Raw genomic sequence first — 13,168 nt, 5'->3', positions numbered from 1 at the left:
AGAGAGAGAGAGAGAGAGAGAGAGAGAGAGAGAGAGAGAGAAAGAGGGAGAAAGGGAGAGAAACCATCGTAGACAGATGATATCTATCCAGAATGGTCCCAACAATAATAAAGCGGTACGAGGGCATTTTTTTAAATTTTATTGTATCGGCGAATTAGGCTACTCTACCTATAAAATTTCATTAAACATGGACTTATGACAATTGAATCCAACTTCAGGCCGCATGATTTTTCTATTTTTCATAGTGATCTAGGGAGCTGGAGCTACAGCTTTTGAACAATCGTAAAGAGTGTTACAGAGAGCTTATTGTTTCTACTAACGTAGAGAAAATAATAATATAGATAGAACCAAGTACCCCTTATATTTAAATGATGATCTGGTTTCATTCTATCATGCCTGAATGTCGTATATAAAAAACAAATCGAACAACATTTTGCTTGCTTGCTTGCTCCGGATTTTTTACACGCGAAAGTCTACAGGCCAAGGGTGTTCCAATAAGGAATTGGTATTTCCGTTTTGAAAAAGTAGAGTTCAATTTTCTTTTGATTTTTGCTATGTAGACGTGATAAACAAATATTAGTGTAGTTAAAAATGATTATCCTTTTCTTAATGTACTTTTCTCCCTTCCCTTCCAACTGTTCATTTTTCTGTTAATATAACACAAAATTCTCTTGCAAAGCCTATCTACCCTCACTTTTATTATAGCCAAACATAATAGTAATAGCATCTCTGAACATTTCTGGCAGAATATTATCGAAGCAGCTCTGGCTAACAACATCATTACTGAAATTCGTGCCGCGAATCAAAGGCCCTCCATTCTAGGGAACAAGGTATGGAATTCTACCTTTAACATCTTGTATTATTAGATATCAAAAGGAAAGTTCCTCAATAAATTTCATTTGTTCTATTTTGTCCGTGAAGAAGAACTACGTGGAACGTGAACTGAACGAATTAATAAGTGCAAAACTAACTGACGCTAATCGACATAAGTTTATCTACCTATTTCGCACAGTCTCTCATATCTAGAATAGCAAATTGAAAATTTAATATTTAGTTATAAACCTTACTGAGACCAATTTTCATAGATCGAAATGGAGATTGCTCGTCTTGTAGACGAGAATCGTTCGCTGCTGTCAATTGGACTTGAGTTGGCTGTCGCTGATGCACGCGTACGAGTTTCGCGCAAACTTCAAGAAAATCGGGATAGATGTACGTATTGATAATTCAGCCATTTTGCTGCAAATGTTTGAATATTTAAGATACATTAATAATAATAGTACATTGCTAAATACTTCGTTGAGGGTATGAAAAGGGTTCAAAAGACCCTTGCTTAGCTAGACAATAATTACGGTCAGCTTAACAATCGTTGTTTTATTTTTACGAGCGAAGTCATTGACCTTGTGGGCAATACAAAATGGTACCCTCCAAATGGATACTTGCGGCCCATAAAATAGACAATTTGTAGCATCTCAACAAATGAACAAATATAGGTGTGATGTCGGTCTTGGTTAAAGCGTTTCGTGTATTTCAATCTCTCCAATGAGAATACATAACAGATTCTCTCACTAGCGTCTGCCGGGCTGATTTCAAATAATTCAACTGCCTTAAAAGGAGCAGGCCGCTTTGCAAAATTTCCACAATATGTGTTGAACTCAATTCGCCACTGCCTCTGTCACCCCCGCACCGTTTGCCTATACAAGGGGGTTGAGTGAGATCATAGCAGATATGATTATTAGTTGCGGGTTACCCCATCAGAATGCTTTTCGTTCTACTCCATTCCTAATTTGTGATTATAGAGCATCCATTAGAAGGACATGCGCGTTGCAGCTAGAAAAATGCCGAAATATGCCCTAATATTTTAGGATCAGGTATATATGGCCGCATAGATTAGCATTGATTAAAAACGTTGTATCCACTCGATGCACGATACGCTCAATGTTCGTATTAAGAAATATGTGAAGTGTGGATAGAAAAAACGGCCTTCCCTACACGGAATGAATATTGGCCATAAGCAAAAATTACTTAAGACTGAGTCTGCACCAAATATGGAGAGATTCCAGCGACACTGATATCGAGCACCAATTTTGTATAAATCAGTTGTTCCAATTTGGAGATCCGCGTAGAACATTTTCATGTAGTCCCTCCTCTTAAAAGAAAGAATCTACAATGAGGTTTTCATATGCAAGCCACAAATCCGTTGTCATATCGCCCTACCAAAAATATAGAATAAAAGGAAAAGCTCACAAACAAATGACTTGCTCGAAGCCCCTAGTAGTCCAGCTGCGAATGACACCAAGGATATGAACTTGTGTACGAGAAATTAGGGGCATGCATAACCTGAGGCATTCTGAACAAGCGGCAGTTGGAGATTTAACGGCAGGGAGGAATATTCCCTGAACGGGGTTAGATGGTTCTTTGTGATGGCCCAGTGATAAGGTATTCACCCACGTAAGGTAGTCTAATTTCGGACTACGGGCCAACCGTCTAAAAAATATTGAATGTCAATACTAGACTTAAAACGCGAAACACTCAGATGCTACCAATGCCAGCCGGAGTAACATATCTAGAGGACACGTAAGCGAAAAGCTAAAAGGCAATTCTAAACTAAGGTCGCCAACGAAACAAAACCTTTGAAAATCCCCATCGTGGTTGTAATATGCATATATAATGGGGTATAATTCGCAGGAAGCACACAATTCATCAATTTTCTTGAGAATCCGTCAACCTCATGTTTCTTATTAAACGTGCATGCATATATAAATAAATGCCGGAACAATTTTTCACATTTGCCGATAATTGCACAAATAAATAACAACGTTATCGTAATATTTTATTATGACATAAATTATCCACTAAAGCAAATTCTTTTTTTCAGTGAGACGCCTTCGCGTGGGTCAAGAAATTGAGTAACTAAATTAAGAGAGCCCTTATCGATGATTCCTATGGAGTTTCAAGCTGGGTCGACGATTCAAATTAAACGAGTTGAACTTCACACGATCATATAAGTCATAAGCTGCAAAGCTTCTAGTGGCATGGAGGTCGAGTCGATTTCGATAAGAATTGACATTTTTCTACTACTTATAACGCATCCAATCCAAATGCCATCACGAACGCTGTACGTAGGGTATACACAAACACTCTTATTATAAAAACAAAAAAAAAAAGCCTTGCCGTTTATTTGAAAGTTGTCTGTGCGTGATTTTCAGCGGCAAACAAAACTTGATCAAAAACAGTGGACGGTGATTAAGCAGACGCTAAATGAAAGTTGCAAATTACTAAACATGTCAAAGACTGTATTGTGCTAAAAAGCCTCCAACAGGAGAATGGCACATATGTTCCAATGTTGTATGTGTACCTTACGTGGGACTGTGGACGAGGAAGTGAGCACATGGAGATGACAGAGATCTATATTATGCATATATAATTATGAGAAGAAAGTATGTCTACCTATATATATATATATATATATATTCCCACCATTTTATTATCATTATTACATATGAACTTACCGAGATGAAGCGGTGAGAGGTCCAAATGGTTTGCCTTTCTATATCTGAATAAATTCAAACTACTAAAGCTTACCAATAATAAGCTGGTAGAATGGCGCCCTTGTAAACATCGACTATTGGACTTAATTGTTTTCTTTTTATTATAGCGATGCAATGCGTTACAATATTATTATTAGGCGGAATAAACACGCATTTTAGTACGCAAAATCTATTTTTTTTTTTCTTTTTCTTTTTTATTTGCTATTTATTGGCGCCTGATGACAAGCTGTTCACTCGGACAGCGCAGTCTTCCATTTAGCAATCAAATAACTGGAATATTGATGTAACGCGGAGCATTGGAGAAAGCTAATGGAAGCGAGACAAACTAAAAGGATTAGGCGAAATCTTTTTTGTGATATAATTTACGCAATAAACGTAATGCTATATAAATGCATTGTTAAAATATTTAGATCAGTATCGTTAATATCTCTTAAGCATTTCCCTGTAGGTATGACACCTACAAACATTTATGGTTATCGAACTTTACCAGTGAACTTAAACATAGGTTTATAAAGTGTTTTTAGTGAAGTTTATAAATTTCATTCAAATACAGTAGCAGATGACTACTGAAATTTTAGCTTCGGGAAACTACTATTTCCTTGCAAATGACATTCCATCCTATTTCTAAACAAATGAATTGCGAAGTTGGCCGCCGTATATCATCTACATATAAACTCTCCGTTGTTCTAAATACCAGTGTTCAGGTAGCAACGTAAAACAAGAAACATTTAAGTATAAATATTTCATTCAATTCTACAATTCAACATCTGATATAATCCTTATTTCTGTAATAAGCAGTTTCGTGTCACATCAGGTTGACGGATAAATTACCATTGGGTTTACAGCTTAGGCCACAGTAAAAGGGCTACCGCAATAATCTAAGACAAGTTTTGCATTTCATACGTCGTTTACTAGGCGTTATTAGCTGTTGAAAACACCATTGTCATATAACTATTTGAACAGGGCCAGGATTTTTTCTATTAACATCAGATCCAGTAATGGATTCAACATCGTGGAGAAATCATCAACAATCTATTAGGGTATAAATATATAAACAAACATACAGTTCTCAGCGATCATTTTAGGAATGCCTTGTGCAGAAGGGTGCCAATATCGACCCTTTACAGATTCTAAATCTGCACTTCAAGCTAAGTAAATTCTAATAACTGAAAAGAGGCGTCTAGAAATTTCTCGATTAATTCACCTCTCTCCCATAATATAATCTTCAAATAATAATTATTTTTTTTTCTTCTTCTTTGTAGGGTGGATCTTGAAAAAACTACTTCTACCAGCCTTTATGTTGGGACGTTTCGGAACATTTTCTTAATGGATATCGAAGTAGTCGTGGCAAACTCGCCCACATTATTCAGGTTTTTAAATAGAGCAAAAAATGATTTCGAACTCGTGCACAAAGGTCTGTCCGCGCATATGAAAAGCAAGGCGAAACCAACAAAGATAACTTTCGATATTAGCTTCGCCAACGGCGTTCAGAATGACAGTTTGTAACTATTGCGCTATAAAAAGAAGTATTGAGATCGTGCTTACAAAGCTCGACAACATGCGGGAGGGGAGGGGGAGGGGGAGGGGGTAGAGGTTTACTGCATGAGGCGCTGACGAGAGTTTGGAGTAAGCAAGATAAGACTCCGGGTTAGAAGAAACGTAGGTTTAGAGTTGTTGCTGACTTTAGTTTAGAATTGCGAACTCTATTTGCCCTTACAAAAGCGTGGGCCTATTTTCACCCCTCCTCTAGCCGTTTGTCGTTTATGATCAAGACATCGCAGGTTGTGCCAAGTTAAAGCAAGGCTGAACTACAACAATTAGTAACGATCGATGGAAAATTATACAGAAGCGGATACAAAACAATTCCCAAACCAATTCGACCAAAACAAACATGTTCTTAGGGTTGTCGACTAAAATTCCTTTCAGGTTTGCAAGCTATCGCAGTGTCATGTGATGGCCAACGTGAACTTGCTAAATCGAGAACAGCTTTCATTCAAAATTTCGCCGTGTAATAAGACGTGTAGCTCGTGTGTGACGGCTTCTGAAAAAACAACGAAATCGAAACTTTGCATATATTAATAGTGATTCTTTAATGATCTTAGAATTTTTCCAGTGAAAGTTTTATGTGATAGCCATTGCCAAGGAATCTGAGGGGCATTTTTTTTAGGATATATTTACGACATTACATTATAATCGAGAAGAACCGAACGAATTTGATTTTTAAAGAAAGGTATCCACGAAACATTTTTTATTGAGAGTGGCTGTTTCCCACCTATTAGGAAGCCTAATATTTTGTTTAAAAGACCGTTTAAGAATTTGAATCATCGGTTTTTTGGTAATTTTCAGATTGCGAACTCACCTGTTTAATCCCTTTGTATCTAAGCTAAACCCTGCCACGTCGAAACGTACTAATATCGTGCCTTCAGAGTTCGAAAGAGGATCTTAAAAAGTTAGAGGTATTAAAGCAAGTAGCAGTTTTATTGAATAAGCCATTGTTTACGGATATGTCTGTCAAAATATCCAAACAAATATTATAGGATTGTCACATTATTTTAGAGTAAGTAAGTTTATTCGTAATTACACTAGCACTCTAACGGTATTAAAGCGCAAATCTATCAGGACTATTTCTCTCAAAGCACGATTTTAGCAATTAAACTAAATTTAAGTATATTGATAGAAGGTGGATTGACTATACAGCTGCATTTTTCACAACTAGTCTACGTCAATGATTAATTATTAACGATTGGTATAGACCATGCTTATTGATCATGAAGTTGGGGTACAAACTTGAGCAAGATTAGCATAAGCCTGCAGGCTCATCTCTCTCGGCCACCTAAGCGCAGATGAAATTTTCCAGTAATACCGAATATATTTGCACTGATATATTAAAGGCAACACTGTTCAGTCGTCCATTTCAGCTGTCGACCTCAATATTGTTAGCGACATAACGTTTCAGATGTCGATGATTCGACCATTAAATGGAAAATCGTTTGTGCTTACTGCGTAAAACGTAAACCAAATTTCGTCGTTTGTTCGGCGTTACGGAACTTCGGGCTCGATTAATTAACCGATGAGCCGTTCGAACCATCAACACAAGCTTTGATTACTAGTAGTTTAAATTGCCATAAACGGTATTCCTTTCTCGTGCAAATGCTGCCTGGAAGTACCAGGAGAACAACGCAGCGGCAACAAAGCGGTAATGACAGTTACGCATAGTTTTTTTTTTTCGAAATTTCGCTTACATTAATGCCGAAGCGACGCTGACATCGGGATCTTCGCAGTTGTCCGTGCGGAAACAAAAGAAGGAAAAGCCAGCTAGGAAAGGATTAGAGTTGACAAACTTGGTAACTACAAGCGCCATCTTGAACTCGACAATTAAAAAGGATTATGAACGAAAAATCTAGATAGGTTGGAGGCTTACGAACAGGTATGAACGGGAAAACGGCCACAACATATTTCGGAAAAAGCTAACGAAGAGAGGCGATGCAAGATTATTCATGCAGTGATTTAAGGTTTCTAAAACAGGATGTAAGTATTTTATACGGTTTGATTCAAAGACAGGCGTCTTGCATCACGAATACGAAAGATGACTTTTATGACGTATGAGACATAGATAACCATGTTTCTTAGTCAAACGTTTTTATAAACTGTCTATTTCAATATTTTTTGAGCAATATAACGTGTTTGTTAGATGCCGATGATTAGATTGTTCAATGGAAAACACTACATGCTTCTACATCGATTGAGATTTGTGATTTACGGTTTTTCCGAGAAGATTTCCGTGGGTTCGAGTGTGATAGTTTCGGAAAAGTATACGAGCTGCTTGTAATTTAGATCTTGTTTTTGCGCCGCAAATAGGCAAGGCTTTCGCTACAACTTACCGTGAGCCTACCAAATAATTTCGTCACACAATGTTTATTATTCGCGCGCATATATATATATATATATATATCAGGAAATCGAAAAGTGACTCACTTTCCTAATTGAAACACACCTATTTTATTCATTTATCGTAAATGTTGCTCCTAATCCTAGCATTATTAGTCTGTCACTACATGAAGTCATCAATAAGTTTATCGTCATTAAAGTAACGGATAACATCCAACAAGTAGATGATGCTTGTTATGCTTCCGGCATCCAGATTAGTTATGAGACTCGAACTTCCATAAGTTGATGAAACTTTGCGTAGCGACAAACTGCAGCATAAACAGGAAAACTATATTATGGGTTGTGTAAATCATTTTCCCTTGCGACTTTGTGAAGAGCACATTTAGCTATTGAGAGCGATATCGTGTCTGTGTCTAAGGCTTTCAACTGAAGAAGAGTCAAGCACGTCCGTCATTATTAGACTTGGTTGACCTTTACATGGATAGATCGTACGCTGCGGGTTTCAAGGTAGTCAATATAACGTCAAGCCTTATAAGTGTGCACGAAGCGGTTTACCCAGGCACCAACCACAGTCGTACGTACATTTGTTTCTATTTGCACGCATTGCCGTATCTTGTGCCCGTGTATTTCTTAAAAGTATTGCTCTTCCTTTTTGTGTTGGGCATGCAGCGAAATGGATCAGGCACAAGAACAGAATAGCAATGTGCAAAGTCGCACGACGCTCTATCGTGTGTGCTCGATCTACATTCCTCTCCCCCACTTCCTCTATTTAGGCTAACGATCGCACACTCGCCTAGCTCCTGGTTATTCTAACAGCCATGGCTTTTTGTTCACAGACAGTTTCTCTTTTTAGCATCTCTCTCGCGCACACATTTGTTCGATCTTACGTCTCTTATTGGTGCCTTCGTCACACAAACGACAAACCGCAAAAATCGATTCAAGCATTGCGGCGTTGAGGAGGTTTGCAAGCAAAAATTGCAGCTGCCTTGCTCTGATTGGCTTCCGTTAGATAGGGGCCCAACCAATAGTTGTTCAGGAAAGCTGTTAGGGTGTCGATCCCCGTTTTCCGGGGGGTGAAAGTGGGCGGGACTCAACCTCAGGAAACGACCGGCAGACAAAGAGTGAAGGGAGGGCTAAGCAGCATCGCAGTACGAGAACCTCCCCGAAAAGCTCACGCGCTCGTGAAAAAGACAACGCGAGAGCTAGAGAGAAACGCTGAGTTCCTAGACACAGAATACACATACTGTACTGATCATTTTGGCTATATCGAGTCTACAGGCTGAGGTAATATGTGTAACACCTATAAAATACGCCATACAATGCATACGAGCGAATAAAATTCAACTGTTTTTTGAATTACCAGAGAAGAATAGCCGCACACATTTGCAAGCCCCATTGGAATGTATACACTGCAATATATTCAATAACTAAAACAAATTTCTATAGGATTACAGATATAGCACTAAAATATCCACATAATCTAAACAGATAGCAAATATGACAATGCTTTGTACTAACTGGCTGAAGAGATGTGTGGAAAGACACGCCTCCATTCGGTAGGGTGAAAAGGATACTATAGAAGATGTTGAAATAAGCGATTTGGCTGAAAAATTGTCGTGTTTCCATTATAAACCGAGTTAACTTACCCACAAGCATCGAGATTGATTTTATGTATGTACGTCTCTGTTGTTTCAAAAATGTACGAGTTCTCAGGAGTAGTTTGGGATATTTTGGAATGAAATCTATGAAGCAAAGTTTCATGTCTTATATAACGATCGTATACGAAATCGACAGCGCTTAATTGGCGTTGCAGGTAGGTTAATTAATATAAATATAATTATTTTGCTTGCGTTTATACATTTCAACGAAAAAACTTGAAATTTGTTTCTAATATAGGTAACATAATTAAGCCTTGGCTTTCAATAAATTCATCTTTCAAAGAGGAAGATGATTTGAATAATCTGTTAGTGTTTTGTTAGGGTAGGTAAATGTTTCCCTAACAATCAAGCAATTATACATATTTGCATAGGTATCTGTGCTCACTTGTCTTGAGATAGCAGTTGTTCAGGTCAACAGCAAGATGGGACTTTCCTTGAGCATCTGTAAGCAGGAGGGCAAACAAACAATAACTCGGAGGGCTGTAATCCGAGCTTTAGCCCGACATGGCTGATTCTCATCATCACGAAGGTTACATGGCAATTACTGTGGTCGGATGAACCGGCATTGGAGCCAGATCTACCAACCTGAATCTTTGTAACCTTTTTTTCAAGATTTCTCTGAATCAATGTTATGAACTGTTAATACATGAGCACTTTGGCCTTGGAAATCTATCGGTCACGGTTGTACCGTGAAGCTCCTAGAGCAGGCTATAACCTATTTGTGCAGTTTCGGTTACTTGTATATAGGGCTGGTGGTTTCCAGATACATCTGGTCTATGCTATATTAAATAGTTTGGAAGAAATTTCTGGAAGAATCTGTGTGGAACAAGGCCCATCTCTACAACGACCGTCAGCAACGTTATATCGCTGTGCAGTTTTTTGCATGACTAGTTCTCGTAAAGTAAATAACCAGTATATAAGTAGAAGCAAAATGCCACCCATTTTATCTCTATATATGTGAAAACACATCTTCTTTATTGCTATTAAAATGTTGTCGTTAGTCGAATATTTTTAAAAAGTTTATATAGCTTTATATGTTTATAGTGATTCACAGAACCGTTCAACTTCTGGAAGTCCGGCACAATGGCGCACGGTCCATGAGAGAAAACGAACGCTTTGGTGTTTCCTGTAGTATTTTGACTTTCGATTCGCTCTTCACACGCACACCCATTTGCGTATTGGTTCAATACTAAGTTACATCAAAAAATTCCGAAACGAATCTAGACAAGACATTCCATTTTAAGGTAACAATTAATGCCCGGACGAAAAGAAGCCGTGTCCTGCTATCTGCATACTTCTTGGCCTCTCGTTGCGTGTTATTTTTGTGAGCTGATTTTGTTCATTTGTATTTGTGCTTCGCACGATTTAGTTGCAAATAATATCAGTATTTATTTACGGGTAAAGGATGACGAAAATATCTATAGTGGTTAAAATATCTTTGGCTATTCCTATGCCTGTTCCTAAAGTCTTTACCTGAGTCCCTCTAGTGAAGAACGCGAACATAGGAACACAGATCAAAGCGACAAATCTGATCGGCTGACTCTGCGGAAGAACTACTTTTCTGGACGGTGATTTAGAGTTATTATTATTTCACAGCAGCTCAAGTACAAGAGATATGTCATTGGATTAGTTAAACTCGTAAAAGCTAAAGTAGTAAAAACTTTTTGATTAAGGGGTCTAAAATATACATAACGCATTTATTTACAGATATGGAATATTTGGGCAACGTAAATGACGCCGTTTATAACCGACATGTAAACTTATTGGTTTATTTATTAAGCCATACCTCTCGCATAGTTCGTATACCATCAAAAACATCACTGAAAACAGAAAGTATCTGTTTTCATTTTTGAATTTGCTTTTTACCTGATTTATTTGTGTACATGATACGGGCTTGTAATGTAGCTGCTATACGCTTTTTTACGAACTAAATTTGTACAATTATAAATTAATAGTAAGCGTAAGTAAAACGATATTTATATGTTGTGTTTTTTCGAAATATTTCTAAATCCTAAAAAAAAAAACCTAAAATAATCTAGTGAATTTAAATTTGAGCTAATAGTGGACTGAAAGCTCAAAGAATTTTTGGATTTAAAAAATCACAAAGTACGTGAAGTCTATTAAGGCCTAATTAAACGACAACATTTACAATAAACAATTTTCTTAAATGTTCGGTAGTTGTCATAGTGTGGGACAGTGTAATATGAAGGATTTGATTGCGATGCAGGAACAACTAACGAGTCTGATGCCACTCTGGTTCAAATCTCAGTGTTGATAAAAACTGTCATCAAATATTAATAATCAGAGAAAAGGGAATAAAGGATGAGTAAAAACTTAAAGATATAAAATATTATTATTTAGGTTAATAACTGCCTGTTTGGTTAGCATGAGGTCTAATGAGTCTGCTAAGAAATCTCAGGTAAGTCGTGACCCTCATAAGTAAGACCAGCTTCGGTTAGACCCCTCGTGGGAGGCTAGTCCTTGATGTCATACCTTAAAAAACATAATTTTAAGGACTTATTCAAAGTAACTAAAAATGGTAAATTAATAAAAAAGAAAATTAGTAATTCTTGTACCAAAAAATTCAGTGAATGATCAAAATTAGTTTCATGCGTTTTGATTGATTTTTCGAGCCCGTTCAATTTGATCCCCACCGTGGATCATCCACCTAGCCTAACGGAAATCACTCCTGAAACCTTTAGAAGTCGCATTAAGACTGGCAACAACGTAGACCTACGACTCCAGGAAGCTAACGGTTTGTATCTACATGGAGATTTAAATGGAGGAAAAATAGTGCACAATAGTTGACCTTTGCTCATCTTCTGAGCAATTCGTACTCCCGAAAAGCTTCTATTTCGATCTGCACGACCCACGTTCAACATATAAAAGTAAAAGCAATTCCACCTATACGCAACAGTGAAGATGTTGAAGAAGATCCTGTTCATGACGGTTATGCTGCAAAATACTGACAGGATTAGAAAGAACTTGCTGAGGATGAAAAGCCCGAGCATTTTAGCCGTCCGCATTATTAGCTAGCACCTAAAACAAGTTAGGTTTGACTTTTAAATTGAAGCATGGAATACAGATTCTGAATTTGTGAAAGAAATTATGATCTTGTAGGACCAGCTTTTAGGAACAACTCGGAATTATCTACCACGATGTCCATAACTGCATTCTGTTTAAAGTAACGTTTACATAATGTAAGTAAAATGTAGGTATAAATATTGAGTAATAGATACTAAAACGTGATATTTTCAGTTACTCGTGTTTCACCAAAAGGACGATATACATATTACGAGAATAATTGAACTTTGAATAGTGGACATACGGGGGCATGTAAGAAGTCTCCTAGCAGCTTGAGCTTCGTTCGACTATATATATATATATATATCTGTGAATAACTGTTGCCTTACCCTGCGTAACGAACACGAATAGAGATGTTTATGTATTCTAGCAACCTGTGATGTCTATACTAGTAGTAGCGTGCTTATAGCGATCCTAGGCATGTCAGATTTGTACGATGAGTGTGTTTTTCCGACGTATCTAATATCCTTGCAATGATTTAATCGCTTTGAAACTGTTACCAGAGCTAAAGTGCACATTTATTTAAAGGTAATAACTGAGAGATCGACTGCAAAGTAGTTGGGTTTCCATAGAGTTCCATAGAGACAAATAATCTCTAAAGGGAAATAAAGACAGAATAATAAAAATAAACACAGAAATCTCTAAAGAATCTGTAAAAAGTTATTTTACAATTGAAGAGTTTTTTTTTTTAAATATTTATTAAAGTTAATCCATGAAATATATAACCGTAATACTCCGCGTATCTTCTGCTATTAGGATATGCTACATTTTACTATCAAGTGAGCCCCTTTAAACCGTCAAGGGTGTCTTCGTCCCATTCTATATAAACAAACAGTCCGGCTGATCTGTGTAAAATTAGTTCACGTAATAGTTTTAATATTTGTTCGTCTTCCTGAAATGATCAATACACCAATGGGTAAAGCTATTCGATAGAATTTACTACGAAAGCTAAGATACAGTCGAACGGTCGTAGCCTTTACCCTCTTAGTA

The 13,168-nt window shown here is 37.2% G+C and overlaps 1 protein-coding gene and 1 long non-coding RNA gene across 5 annotated transcripts in view; one reads left to right on the top strand and one right to left on the bottom strand.

Annotated features, from left to right (window-relative positions):
• Positions 1 to 3,957, top strand: part of tmod (tropomodulin) — a 27,241-nt gene extending 23,284 nt beyond the window's left edge. For all 4 annotated transcript variants that reach the window (XM_022797418.2, XM_086982564.1, XM_022797417.2 and 1 more), the window contains 3 exons: positions 747 to 830; positions 1,086 to 1,209; positions 2,876 to 3,957. In XM_022797418.2, the coding sequence (XP_022653153.1) occupies positions 747 to 830; positions 1,086 to 1,209; positions 2,876 to 2,910 (243 nt within the window). In that variant the 3' untranslated portion in view covers positions 2,911 to 3,957. The remainder of the gene's footprint in view (positions 1 to 746; positions 831 to 1,085; positions 1,210 to 2,875) is intronic.
• LOC147757167 (uncharacterized) lies at positions 3,721 to 6,445 on the bottom strand. Its single transcript, XR_015323010.1, has 2 exons — positions 6,336 to 6,445; positions 3,721 to 5,589 (listed from the first exon to the last, which is right to left on the bottom strand). It is a non-coding gene; the product is annotated as an uncharacterized LOC147757167 (long non-coding RNA).
• Positions 6,446 to 13,168: the final 6,723 nt, after the last annotated feature.

This window comes from Varroa destructor, unplaced genomic scaffold (assembly GCF_002443255.2).
Source record: "Varroa destructor unplaced genomic scaffold, Vdes_3.0 BEIS01000003.1, whole genome shotgun sequence".
Classification (NCBI taxonomy): Eukaryota; Metazoa; Arthropoda; class Arachnida; order Mesostigmata; family Varroidae; genus Varroa; species Varroa destructor.
Note: the sequence above shows the minus strand (reverse complement) of the source record. Positions and strands in the feature narration are given on the sequence as shown.